This window comes from Monomorium pharaonis, chromosome 3 (genome assembly GCF_013373865.1).
Source record: "Monomorium pharaonis isolate MP-MQ-018 chromosome 3, ASM1337386v2, whole genome shotgun sequence".
Taxonomy (NCBI): domain Eukaryota; kingdom Metazoa; phylum Arthropoda; class Insecta; order Hymenoptera; family Formicidae; genus Monomorium; species Monomorium pharaonis.
In genome coordinates this window covers 23,848,490-23,860,955 of record NC_050469.1, presented here as the reverse complement: position 1 = coordinate 23,860,955, position 12,466 = coordinate 23,848,490, and the positions used below count along the sequence as shown (strand labels likewise).

The following is a 12,466-nucleotide window of genomic DNA, read 5'->3' as shown; positions in this document are numbered from 1 at the left end:
TATATATATATATATATATATATATATATACGCGTGTGTACGTATATGTATATATATCATTCGTTAAATTTAATCTGACGATTAAGTGCAAAGCAAGCAGAGGTTTGATACACTATATTTCGCGTGTAAAAGCATGCAAGTCGATTCGCCGATTTTTACCCGAAGTGAAAACGCGCGATTGCGCCAATAACGCAAGCAACAACGGTCCAATGCTCTCTCGATAACTTTTGTAGAAAGCATCGGGGAGGTATCAGTATTAGCCAATAGTCGGAGCATATCATGTTTCGGTGATTCGATTGTAGCGGGAAAAGATAGAAGGAGAGAGAGAAGAGAGAGGAGAAAAGAAGGTCGGCATGTGCGCTTCAAGATACTGTGAATTTGCATCGGGCCACCTCCGTACGTATAAGTTTAAGAATTGATTTTTGTAAAGAGGTAACAAGTATGTATGTATATATATATATATATATATATATATATATATATTATATATATATATTAATTATATCGAGATAACTGAAACTTAGCTTAAAAGCCATGTGAGACGTGAAGGAGAAGAAGATATAAAAAGAAATATACGTCCTTCAAGTCGCAGTCCAGAGATTAGCGAGTCCAGAGAACGGAGAAAGAGTAATAATAATGAGACTAAAAACTGGACTTTATTTTTACAGTTTTTTCGGTGTCTCCTCGCGTCATCCTCTCGTCTTCGGGCGGTTTATCGAGCAGCACGATTACGTGTCCACTATTAATCCTCGATTCTGAAAAAAAATTCATATTCGTTGACCTTTGCGCAACGTGATAACGGCCCAATTAGAATCCGAACTCACCACCACGAATCGGAAATCCGATTTAGCCTCCGTTATCGAAAGATAAGTTAACAGCGGAATGAAATTCGTTACGTTCATTCGTGTAATCATCAAATGATAATATGACACGGTCGAAGACAGTGCGTGGCGCAAGGGCAACTAATTGCCCCCGTTATGTTCTTATCGTGTAGCGTATTGAAAATTCTAAACTCTGACGAATAGATCACTACGCGCAAAAGGTTTCGCTTTCTCTTTCTGTGAACAATGGCAAACCGTAGTGAGAACGTTTGATTAGACTAAATCGTAATCAATCAAAAATCGTTTGTGAGAATATCTCAGCAGCATGTTATTGGAATCTTAATCGTATTATCATTCTGAGAAATCTTATCATGTACAAAAAAACAATTTTGTATTTCTTTTAAATGCACAGAATAAATGACGCATATATACACATATATATGTAAGAAACATTTGTTTTCAGGTATGTATATAGTATATATTTCGTATGTACCTGCATGTAGACTGATTGAGCACGTACGGAGCGAACAAATCTTTTAATTTCTGAAAAGATTTTCAGGAATTGAAGCGCTCAAAAAAGTGATAATTTGTTATTTTTGGACACGGTTTTACACCGCAATACGTCTCTCGCAAATTCTAAGCTTAATTCGTTTCTGCATCGCGAACTCTTTGAGATTCTTCCCTTTTTATCATTGACAATTGCGTTCGAGAGCCATGGTTTGCTGTTGTTCACGAGAGACACAAAAGGGGCAGTGTCGAAAGACTCGAGAAAAAAAAGCAAGCTCTCCTCGTCCCTCTTTCTCCTTCGCAGGTATTTCTCCTCGCCGCTCACAAGTTTTAACGCATTATTACACCCCGTGAAAAGAACGTATTGTGTTTGTGGATATATGTAATTTTACTTATCAATAAATAAATTATAAAGAATCTTTCGACCACGTGTTTCATTGCAGTCTTGTCATGGCCTCACGACGAAGAAGCGTAACTTGATTAAAACAAGTTTCTTATATAACTTTTATACAACTTCAATATCTATTAAATATGTTGCTAATCTATTTCATACATTAAGGATATGTGTCATATCTCGTGAAAAATTTTTTAATTTTATAGATTATTATTTCATTAAGTATTTATATTCAATTCAATTGAAGCATAATCATTTAAAAATTATTTAATCTTTTGTTTGCTTTTAATTCTTATAACACGTTTTATATTTATAGACAAATTTAATGAAGTAGATAGTATTAAATAAAATTTCTTACATATATTAATAACATTCTAATAAACTCTTGTAAAGATTCATTTGGGTTCACAAAACTTACTCGTTTAAAAGTTATCTATTTAAAATTGCAAAATAGGATTATTTTTGTTGCATATTATAAAAATTTTTACTTGTTCCTTTTTTCAACTGGTTTCAAGGCCAAAATTTAAGCATTTGTGATCAAAATTGTTAGTCGTTGAAAAACAATAAATCTAAAAAAAGTTTCAGGTTTTAAATTTCGATAACTTTAATTTTTTGATTGATATTGTAAAGCCAAAACATCTTTAATGACTATGATTGCAACAAAAAGAAAAAGAAAAATATGTTTCCACTGAGAAACTTCATATAATTCATATTGCAGAATCGATTTTGAATCCATTTCAAAATAGAGAATAGGGACAAATTTTATAGACACTTTACATTTGTTTTTATTATTTATCACTCGCAGTTATACACATACATACATACATATATTTATTTATTCAGTAAGTATAATAAATAAATGAGAATGTTTTAGTTCATTGATTGATTAATGAATTTAAAAAAACTTGTCAATTGTTAACAAATTCATTCAAGCAAGATTACAGGATGAAATGGTGTCAACTGCGTTCTCATTTGTCATGTGTGAACTTTATCAGCAGAACTTTCTGGTATAATTTAAAATCATCAATATGAGCAAAATCTATCATTTTGTAATTTTTAAACAAACTCATTTATCATTTAAATAGTTACGAAATAACAGATTTTTTGGTTTTTGCAGCCAATCTGCCGTTATGTTTCACTAAAAGATTCTGTCACATTTTTAGTATTATCTAATATTTTGCCGATAAAATTTGTAACAAACACAAGTTCCTTACAAAATTTGTTCTTAATAGATATGACTGAGTATTTTTATCTGACATCTTCAACCATTGAATATTTGAATAATTTTGTAATCTCATAGTCATTAAAGCAATCATAAATTTTTTATTAGTCTGCCAATTACATGGTTGCAAAACAGCAAGATCGCTATTTTACAAATCAGCTTGCACACGAATTATACACAGAGCCTTTAGGGTTATTCTACAATAGCGTCAACATCATAAATCGTAATGCATCCTAAGGCACATTTATGTGTCTAACGCTTTAATTAAGTTTAATCTCGATTGTATATCTCTTTCTAGTTCTACACAGAGAAAATATTTTCATAAAATTTATTCTTGAAAATAATGGTGATGAAATTTATGCGGTTATGCGAAAAATTTAATTCATAAAAACACGTACAAATTTTGGGAAACTCTCATAATCGCAAAAGACTTAATACAGAATGAAGAAGATGCGCGTTTAAGATACAGCGTCAAAATAAAACAAGAACATGAAATACAATAGATAGCTTACAACTATAACGTCATTAAGAAGTTATTGAAATAAATCATCTTGTTTGCGGAGATATTTTCAATCTGACTTACAATTAGTCGGTCATTATAATTTTATCATGCAGCTTAGTAATTAATAAAATCAACACACTATTTATATCATTAAATAGGAAAATACATACTATTATCACAAGAAGTAAGGCTTATAAGAGAATCATAAGCCTGAAGTTCCGAATTCAGAATCCTATTAGACATATTTAAATAGCATATTTTTTAAAAGAAAACCTATATCTAACATCAAATAATTATATATAAAGACAAATTTATATGATTATATATCCTTAGCTGTATTAGAAAATTTTGTCTTGAATTGTAAAACGTTTGCCTTAAAATATTTTACAATACTGTATCGTAATTTTTATGTTGCATAGCAGTAAAATTTATAAAATGTCTTGTACATATTTCAAAAAAATTCCTATTGTTACTTATAAGATTTGATAAATTGCCAAATGATTCCAAGTTTATTACCATATATAATAAAATTTTGCGACTTTTGTAATAAAATATAACAAAAAATTCTCTCCGTGAAAGAATAAGAAAAACCAAAATTAAAATTAATTTATTAATAAAAATAGACAAAAAATATAGCTTTACGACTACTTAAAATTAACGCTAGTATAGAGCAGACTTTATGAAAAAATATTATTGCACTTCCAAAAAAAGATTGGAAATAATTGAAAAATACATTCAAATCCAATATTATACATCACAATAATTGTTCTAATATTTTTTTCATTGATCCAAGAGTATTTTTCCACAATGACATAGGGAAAAAGATAATTGTTGCATGCTTAAGTACTAATAAGAAGCAGGATAAATAAGATAAGCCACATGTGTGTGTCGTTCTTTGCTATTTTTTTTTCGTTTTTTCCCATTTCGAAATGCATATATTCGTTCTTCAATCTTTGCGCGCTTGTTCCATTATCTACATTTCCGCAATTGATTGATGAAACCGTAAGAAGTTTTTTTTTGCGCGCGCGATAACGAGGCGACATACCGCAGATGTGGAGCGGTGATGACGCGCGTCTCGCGCGTCTCGCGCGTCTGTGCGTTGCGAGATTCACGGAATAGTTTCGTGTCAAAACTACAATCGTCCGCATCGCGACGAATGCGGCTCCGCAATTGAGCCACTCTCGTTTTACGCAGACATATCATCGGTCCATCTTCCGCTTCTGTGTCATATATATTTTCACCAATCTCTCGGCGCGATAATCTTGATCGACAATCGGTGATAGCTCCTCCTAAGGTCGATGGCATTAGCAGCAGCGTCACAACGGGCATTTGGAATTAATCTACGCAAATCTCACGTTTACGCATCATTGTGCTTCAGCCGTGCAAAATTTTATCGCACAGGTGAGAGGTAAGGATAACATAATGTGATAAGTTTCGGCTCTAATTGAAATCGAGCAGGTGTGCTGTTGAACTGAATTCTTTTAAGTCCATATTATCGCCGCGCGTCTCTCTTATCTCTCTTATTAATGAGCTATTTCGCAATCAGACTCGATGTGTCATCGTTGTTGTTTGTCCAGAGAACTTATATATTCGCTCCTATGAATCGATTGAAGCAAATTTTTATTTAACATAGCTCTCAGATATATTTAATGTTAAAAATATACTTATAAATAATTTATATTAATCAATTTGATTAAAACATTTAATTATTAAATTTATTTATCAAAAATTACAAAACCTAATATTCAAAATTTAAATATTAATAATTACATAAATTAATTTTATATTAAATTAATTAAATTTTTATAATGAATAAGCAGTGATCATAGAAATCATATTTGGAGGACTTTAAACCAAGCCGACTCATCGTCTCTTTTATGTCTACATTCAAATTTAAAGGTAGAGTTCTATTTGCAATCTTATATGTCCTGCATTTAGATAGATATTTTATATATTTTAAAGTAAAAATTTACAAATAACTTATTTAATTTTTCAAAAACTTTCTTGCAGTAAATATTCGGATTCAAATTTAAACTAGTATAAAGAAATATGGATATATTTTGTATATATTTAAATATATTTTTATATGAAAAAATTTTTACCGGATGGAATTCAGAATTCTGACGTGAATTTAAAATCGATTTATATTTACTGTAAAATACTATCACGCTTAGGATTATTACATTATTTATTCTTATAAGTGACACAACATGTTACAGATATTCCTCTACTTGCAATATATGTATACATACGTTTCGAGATTTTGGAAATTAAATTGGTCGTAAAAATCTAATATTTGTAATACACATAATAACATTAATATTGAATATATTTAGGTAATTGAATAATGATTTAATAGCTTCACTATCTGCTAGTTAATTTTTAGTTAATGGACTGCCGGTCGTAGATCCAAAAACTCGTAAGTCAATTAAGATAATAAGTAGAGGATACCTGTTAATAATAGCGAGTAGAGTAAACAGGAAATGATATACAGGAAATAATAACAGTATGTATATATATATATATATATATACTGTAATTATTCTACATATATTACTGTAATTGTTTCCTGTATGTCATTTCTTATATATACAATATATATGTATATATATCTATATATGTGTAATGTAAACCTTCCGTCAACGTTTACAAGCAGGTAGAGTGCACTTAAACTGAACAAAAAAGTCCGTTACCGTTTTGCAATTTTCGCAATAGTTAATGAGTTATTGATTACACAGATACATAAAAAAGTGTTTCTTTTTAAAATTAAGAAAAAATGAGTCAATTCAGCAATTCTAACCTTGGATTTGAATTCAGCGAATCAAAATACATAAGGATTGACTAGTCTGGTTCGCCGGACCAACCACTTTTTTTATATGCCTGTATAATCAACAACTCATAACTATTGCGAAAATTGAAAAACGGTAAAGGACTTTTCTGTTCAGTTTAATGCGCTCTATCTGCTTGTTAACGTTGATGAAAGTTTTACACTACACCTTCTATATATTATGTATATATAATATATATATTTCGTGTCGACCTTTTTAGCCACATAAACTCCGTGAAGTTACCTTCACACATTTATATATGTCTTGTTTCGTTATATCATTAAATTCAACTCAAAACAAAAGCTGCGCGGTAAGAGAGCTGTGTAAAAGACCACGAATGTTTTGTCGAATAAATCTACTCGTTATATTGCGATACCTGTGCATCATTTCTTGTTTACTATTATCCTGTTTACTATTATATTATTTACATATATGTACGTTATTGTTCATTTATTAGTCATATATACGTTTATTTATTCATGAATTATCGTTCGATTAAAAGCAGCGAGGTAGTTTATTACGCGGAAAATAGACCGATTTCATAGAATCGTTAATATAATCCCCAACTCCAACGCTTTTCAAACGCACAAAGAAAACGCGCGCGCGAGCGCGAGCCACGCTCTTATCTAACGTCACTCGTCAGATTTTTCTCTCACTCGACCGAGAAAACTTTTCTGCGCATCCCACACCCCGGAGACCGTCCGGCACGACGCAGTCTCTCCCGGTGGGAGGAAATTGGAGCGCGGTCCCGTTCTCCGGTCCGGCGCGAGTCAGCGCGTCGCGTTCCGGCGAATTTGTCAAGAGTGTGACGCACGCTGTCAAGCGGTCAACTATTAAGCGGAGCGATCTTTTGCGCCGCGAACTGGATCGATCGGCAGCGTCGTCGTCGCGGCAGAGAGCGTAGCGTCGCGGATGCATCATCGCATCGTCGACTCTCTCGCGAGTACGATTCACCGGGCGGCGGTTGAGATTTCCCGAGAAAGCAGGTCGCGGTCGGATTAACCTCACGCGATGTACGCGTCGTGCGTTCCATCAACAGTAACCGCGAGGATTACAGTTCGCCGTGATGACACGGCGAAGGTTCACGTAGTCGACAGCCACATCTAAGATGCGCGGCAGGATCGACAAGGTTCGTTCTAACCATTAGACCATTGTTGACAGTTGATCGACGGGAGTAGAGAGAAAGACAGAGAAAGAGAGAGAGAGAGAGAGAGAGAGAGAGAAAATCGCTGCAATCATCGTTCCAAATGTCGACGTGCAACGATGACTTCGAGAGGCCGTTCGAGGATTTCGAGCCCCTGCAATGGGGCGCGTTGCGCGAGATGTGCCGCGCCAACGTGGAGTATTTCGCCGCTCACCAGGACAAGAACGGCGTGCGGATCAAGGCCGCCCTTCTGGCGATCCTGGATTACCTGACCGAGCTGCAACCGCTATACAGGGAGATCGCCAGGTTCGCGCCTCACTTCGACTTCGACGAAGACACCCCGGGGAACGGGTATCGGAGTTTCCTCTCGTTGGTCGATAAGTGCATCATGTACTCTGGTTTGGTCTGCCGGCAGATGTACCATCAGAAGGACTCCGTGTTTTTCCGCAAGAGCTACTACATGAAGTAATTATACATCATAAAGATTCCGCGTTCCACGCACATTCACTTTTGAAAGCGGTGGCCTGCACATTTGATCTACGTTTTCAGGGAAATGGAAGCATGCTCCCAGCTACTGGCGTCGCTCTATACGTGTTTGCAGCAGTTAAAAATGATGTACTCGTGGAGCACGGAAGTGATGAATGACGGAAAGCTGTCACTGTTTCCACTGGAGCAATACAGTATTCAGGACCTCCTCAATAATGCAGAAAACATTAATCAGTACTGTTTTTATGGCAGGTGCTTAGGATTTCAGGTATACTTGTTGCGGATAATAGATGACAGTCCAAAGTGCATCCAAAGTGATTATCTATCTGAAATGTTTCTCTCTTTCAGTTTTGCGATAGTTTAAGACATGTCTTAAAAACATTGTCATTCTTTATGGCATCCTTTAGCGAGATGTACTACAGCAATGGTACACTACTAGGACGCTGCACCAATTCCGTCAAATATTTATTGGATCCTGAGGCAAGAGCACGCCGTATAGTTAATGTATCTCAGCATGCTGACATTTCCTTCTGCCAGGCATTCTGGTTTCTGAGCGAATCTGGTAAGAAATAGGAAATTACTATCTAAAAACATTCAGAAGCTTCTCCATTCTTTTCTCATAATATAAGAACTAGATCAAATTTTAAGAAGTTTATGACTAATATATAATTCCTGAATTAAAAAAAATTTTAACCATACTTTAAATAACCATCTAAAATAGTAACACTTAAAAAATTTTATAAGAATGAGTTTTAAATAATTTCAAACAAAATACAAGAATTTTGATCAATTGTATCCAGTAAGAATAAAACTTAGAAAACATGTAAAGAAAAATAAAGTTTTATTGTATCATTTTCATGCAAGAATATAAATTACGATTCTTTTTAAATACATTTTATATTAGTGAAAATGTGGTTTGTTGTTACATTTAAATCATTATATTTTTCAATTATTATATTTTTAGCATTATAAAAAATATTTTTAAATAACAAATTAAATTTTTTATTATTTAATGTTTGTTCATTATTTGTTATTTTGAAAGTAGCAGTGTCAAAAGCTTCTGTGTTAAAAGATATATATTAAATACATGTGTAGCTATCGTATCTGAAAAGTTTTATATGTGATAATAAAAATATTCAGATATTTAAATTTCTCTCTTGTTTAATGAACTAATGAAATTTCTCCGATTTATATTTCAGCGATAATGAACATGATAAACGTTTCGAATTTATCAATCAATCAGGTAATATCTATTCCGCCCGAAGAATTAGTCCTACCTAGAGTGGATGGTGGAACAGTTTCCATTCCAATACCAAATAGTCACATCGGGAAGAAACCTATTCACGTTAGGTTGTTAAGTTCCAAACGGCGTCTAGGAATGGTAAGTAAAATATTAATATGCTTATAGATTGTCCAAAGTACTGTATAATCATTTAATTATATCCTTCTTATTATATCTGAAGTATAAGTTATAAAACTTAGAACAGACTTATATAGAGAATATAGCTAACACTGGTGAACATTTTTCATTAACAATACTCTACCTAGGTTGGATCTGGTGGTATAGGAGGAGAATTATGTGGTCTGTGCGACGAACTAATTATTCATACTCACGGGGGCGGATTCGTGTCGCAAACTTCACGATCGCACGAAATATATCTACGAAATTGGGCTATGACGCTTGGTGTGCCAATTTTGAGTATAGATTACAGTCTAGCTCCAGAAGCACCCTATCCCCGTGCGCTAGAAGAAATACTGTACGCTTACGCATGGGCGTTAAAGCATGCAAATACCTTACTCGGAAGTACAGCGAAGAAAGTGATACTTGTCGGTGAGACAAAAATAAAATTTATTTTTTCATGAATCTCCTCTGTTGATTGTGCAAATTCGAGCGTCTTATGATCAAATGTCCTGGCAGGCGATTCCGCAGGAGGAAATTTGAACTTGGGAGTTACTTTGAAATGTATGCAATTAAATATAAGAATACCAGACGGTATATTTATGGCGTATGCACCACTACGCATCGAATTCGTACCATCGCCTTCTCGCATGCTTTGTCTCACGGATCCATTACTACCGTTCGGCTTTATGTTACGATGCTTGAAGGCTTATGCAGTAACTGACTACAAGAAATCCAAGTAAGATCTCGACAACTGTTTTATTTTAATTAACGTATTTTTAGAAATGTGCACAACATAAGTCAACTGTTTCTTGTCTCTGTGTAAATATTTTATATATAATATAATAAAAATCGTTACATATTGCATACAATTAATTTTGACACAACAGGGAATACGAGAATGAAGAAACCATCAAGTCGGATACAGAATCTTTTGCGGAAGTGAGCGAAAGTGACCTTATAGCATTAGCTCTCAGTCCAAATGAAGATGGCGCGAACGATGATCAGAAATTAGTATCCCTTCCATCTGATTCGACATTAAATTCTGTCAGCTTGACAGAAGTTGACGGTACATATAAATTAATCAGTATATGTTCACAGTGTTCATTACCGTTAATATTATATCTGTTTCTCGTAGATATACATTATGAAAAATCTTTTAATGCAACAGGTACTGAGTGTCCGAAAGCACAGGCAAAATCTCAAGAATATATTAGCAAATTTTTAAACATGTATAGAAATTCTGGTCTTGCATCAACATCGTCGCCTGCTGCGAGGAACGGCAGTATTAGTAGAAATGGTAACAGTTCAGGACACAGTAACAAATCGTGGTCTTTGTTTGGATGGTCCTTCGGTAGAAGAAGTAGTAAGGATAGCAGAGAACTTAATATGGACAACGCTATTTCTTCTGAGGATTTTGCCTTTACAATACCGAGGGATCCCATCCTGAGCCCTCTTCTAGCGTCGGATAATATGTTAGCTAATATACCGCCCATAAAGATATTGGTACTTGTTTGGATTTTTGTTACAATAATAATGTAAAATGTAAAACGTAGTGTATTTTGACTGTTATTAAAATCGAAAATTTAAAGACGTTCTTGTACACGATAATTTGCTTTTAGACGGTACACCTTGATCCTTGTCTTGATGATTGCATCATGTTTGCGAGGAAACTTCGCTCGCTTGGCAATAAAGTCACTCTGGACATTTTGCAGGGTTTGCCACACGGATTTCTCAATCTTTTGCAGGTAAAACTTTGTTTTTATCACATGAATTAATTATTTGCAACGTTTTATTACTTTGTTATTTGTAGACTTCAAAAGAAGCGATGGAAGGCTCAGAGATCTGTGCCAGAAGGATAAAAGAACTGTTAGAATTATAACTGTCCAATATTTAAAAAAATTATTACTGTTTATATATATCCAGAAGGAGCAGATGTACTTCTGTCTATTGCAACACATATTTATACAGCGAATTGTCTCGATAGGACATAAATACATGTCGTTGTTTTCTGCGGCTAACTATATTTTGTAACATTTCAGGAGTTAGGCATATGACAGACAATGCTTTACACTAGAGATTTTCTACTGTATTAATTGCATTAGTTATTACTGTTGTCACATTGATGTCATATGATAATGTATATTATTATTAATGGTATTATCTAAAATGATTAGAATTAGGATGTTTCGAATCTGATATTATTAACAAAAAACGTCCTGTACATACACGAAAATAGATATTTAGTATTAATTTATTCTGTTTTCTTGTAAAAAAAAGCGTGTATTTCTACAGATATATTTATGAGGCACCATACTATATTATTATGTTAGCAAATAACAATTTTTCTTTACAAGTTTTCTCTGCGCCCACGTACACTTTATTCATTGTAATATTCATTTTACATGTGACAATTTTTCATACGTAATGTCCAATGTGCAATATACTTGTTTCTTACAAATATATATTTTTTAAAATATATGTAATGCAATTATTTTAATGCCACAATTGTCTGAGAGAAAATGGTTTAAATGTTGTGTACACATTTTTAAGTTTATCTGAGTAGAAAGGGATTAATAGGGACAATAAAAACGACATATAAAGAAACTGCAGCCATGCTTCTTGCTTCCAAAGGAAAAGAATGACTTTCATATTCTTTTTCTTTCATATTTAAAAAAAAGTGATTTTTTGTATTTTTTAAACACAACTTTTGTTATTTTCTAAATAATAAATAATTTAATTTACATATGCTTTTATTAACAAACGTTTTCATTAATTTGGCGTCATATAATAAAAGAATAATATAATTCATTGACATTTATACATGTATACAAAAATGATATTTACATGAAAATGGAAAACTTTATTTTTTTAATCCTAAAATGTTCTTTAAATTCCTTTTGCTTTATATTTATACTTTATATGAATATAATCTTTCAAAATTCTTATATTTTATTTGTAAGATTAAATTATTTAAGTTTTCTTTCCATGAAATTCTCTTTCAATATTATTTTAGAAAATTATTGAAGTTAAAAAAATATGGTTTAAAGATGTATTCAGGAATATCTATGTATTATTACTTTATTTTCAAAATTTGACTAAGTTCTTAAGTAAAAAGACTGAAGAATCTCTTTAATTCAATTAAGTTTTTTTGTATATATAA

General features: G+C 32.9%; 1 protein-coding gene across 3 annotated transcripts; it reads left to right on the top strand.

The window, feature by feature from the left end:
- Positions 1 to 4,740: 4,740 nt before the first annotated feature.
- Positions 4,741 to 11,811, top strand: LOC105835099 (hormone-sensitive lipase). Of its 3 annotated transcripts, XM_012678075.3 has the most exons (11): positions 4,741 to 4,854; positions 7,436 to 7,883; positions 7,968 to 8,172; positions 8,253 to 8,466; positions 9,104 to 9,285; positions 9,453 to 9,735; positions 9,823 to 10,042; positions 10,194 to 10,372; positions 10,442 to 10,809; positions 10,926 to 11,051; positions 11,117 to 11,784. In XM_012678075.3, exons 2-11 carry the CDS (start codon positions 7,522 to 7,524, stop codon positions 11,183 to 11,185), a joined length of 2,208 nt encoding a protein of 735 aa, XP_012533529.1. In that variant the 5' UTR covers positions 4,741 to 4,854; positions 7,436 to 7,521; the 3' UTR covers positions 11,186 to 11,784. The 3 variants fall into 3 exon arrangements, with proteins under 3 accessions (XP_012533529.1, XP_012533528.1, XP_012533531.1); XM_012678074.3 differs by lacking the exon at positions 4,741 to 4,854 and having other exon boundaries at positions 6,913 to 7,883; positions 11,117 to 11,811; XM_012678077.3 differs by lacking the exon at positions 4,741 to 4,854 and having other exon boundaries at positions 6,916 to 7,883; positions 10,475 to 10,809; positions 11,117 to 11,811.
- The last annotated feature ends 655 nt before the right edge of the window (positions 11,812 to 12,466 follow it).

Excerpts from the sequence above, each read along its gene's own strand:
- LOC105835099 (XM_012678074.3), top strand. The coding sequence starts at position 7,522 with ATGTCGACGTGCAACGATGACTTCGAGAGGCCGTTCGAGGATTTCGAG. Across the intron at positions 8,173-8,252 it reads GCAGGTGCTTAGGATTTCAG|TTTTGCGATAGTTTAAGACA; the intron begins GTATACTTGTTG and ends TCTCTCTTTCAG. Across the intron at positions 9,736-9,822 it reads GAAGAAAGTGATACTTGTCG|GCGATTCCGCAGGAGGAAAT; the intron begins GTGAGACAAAAA and ends ATGTCCTGGCAG.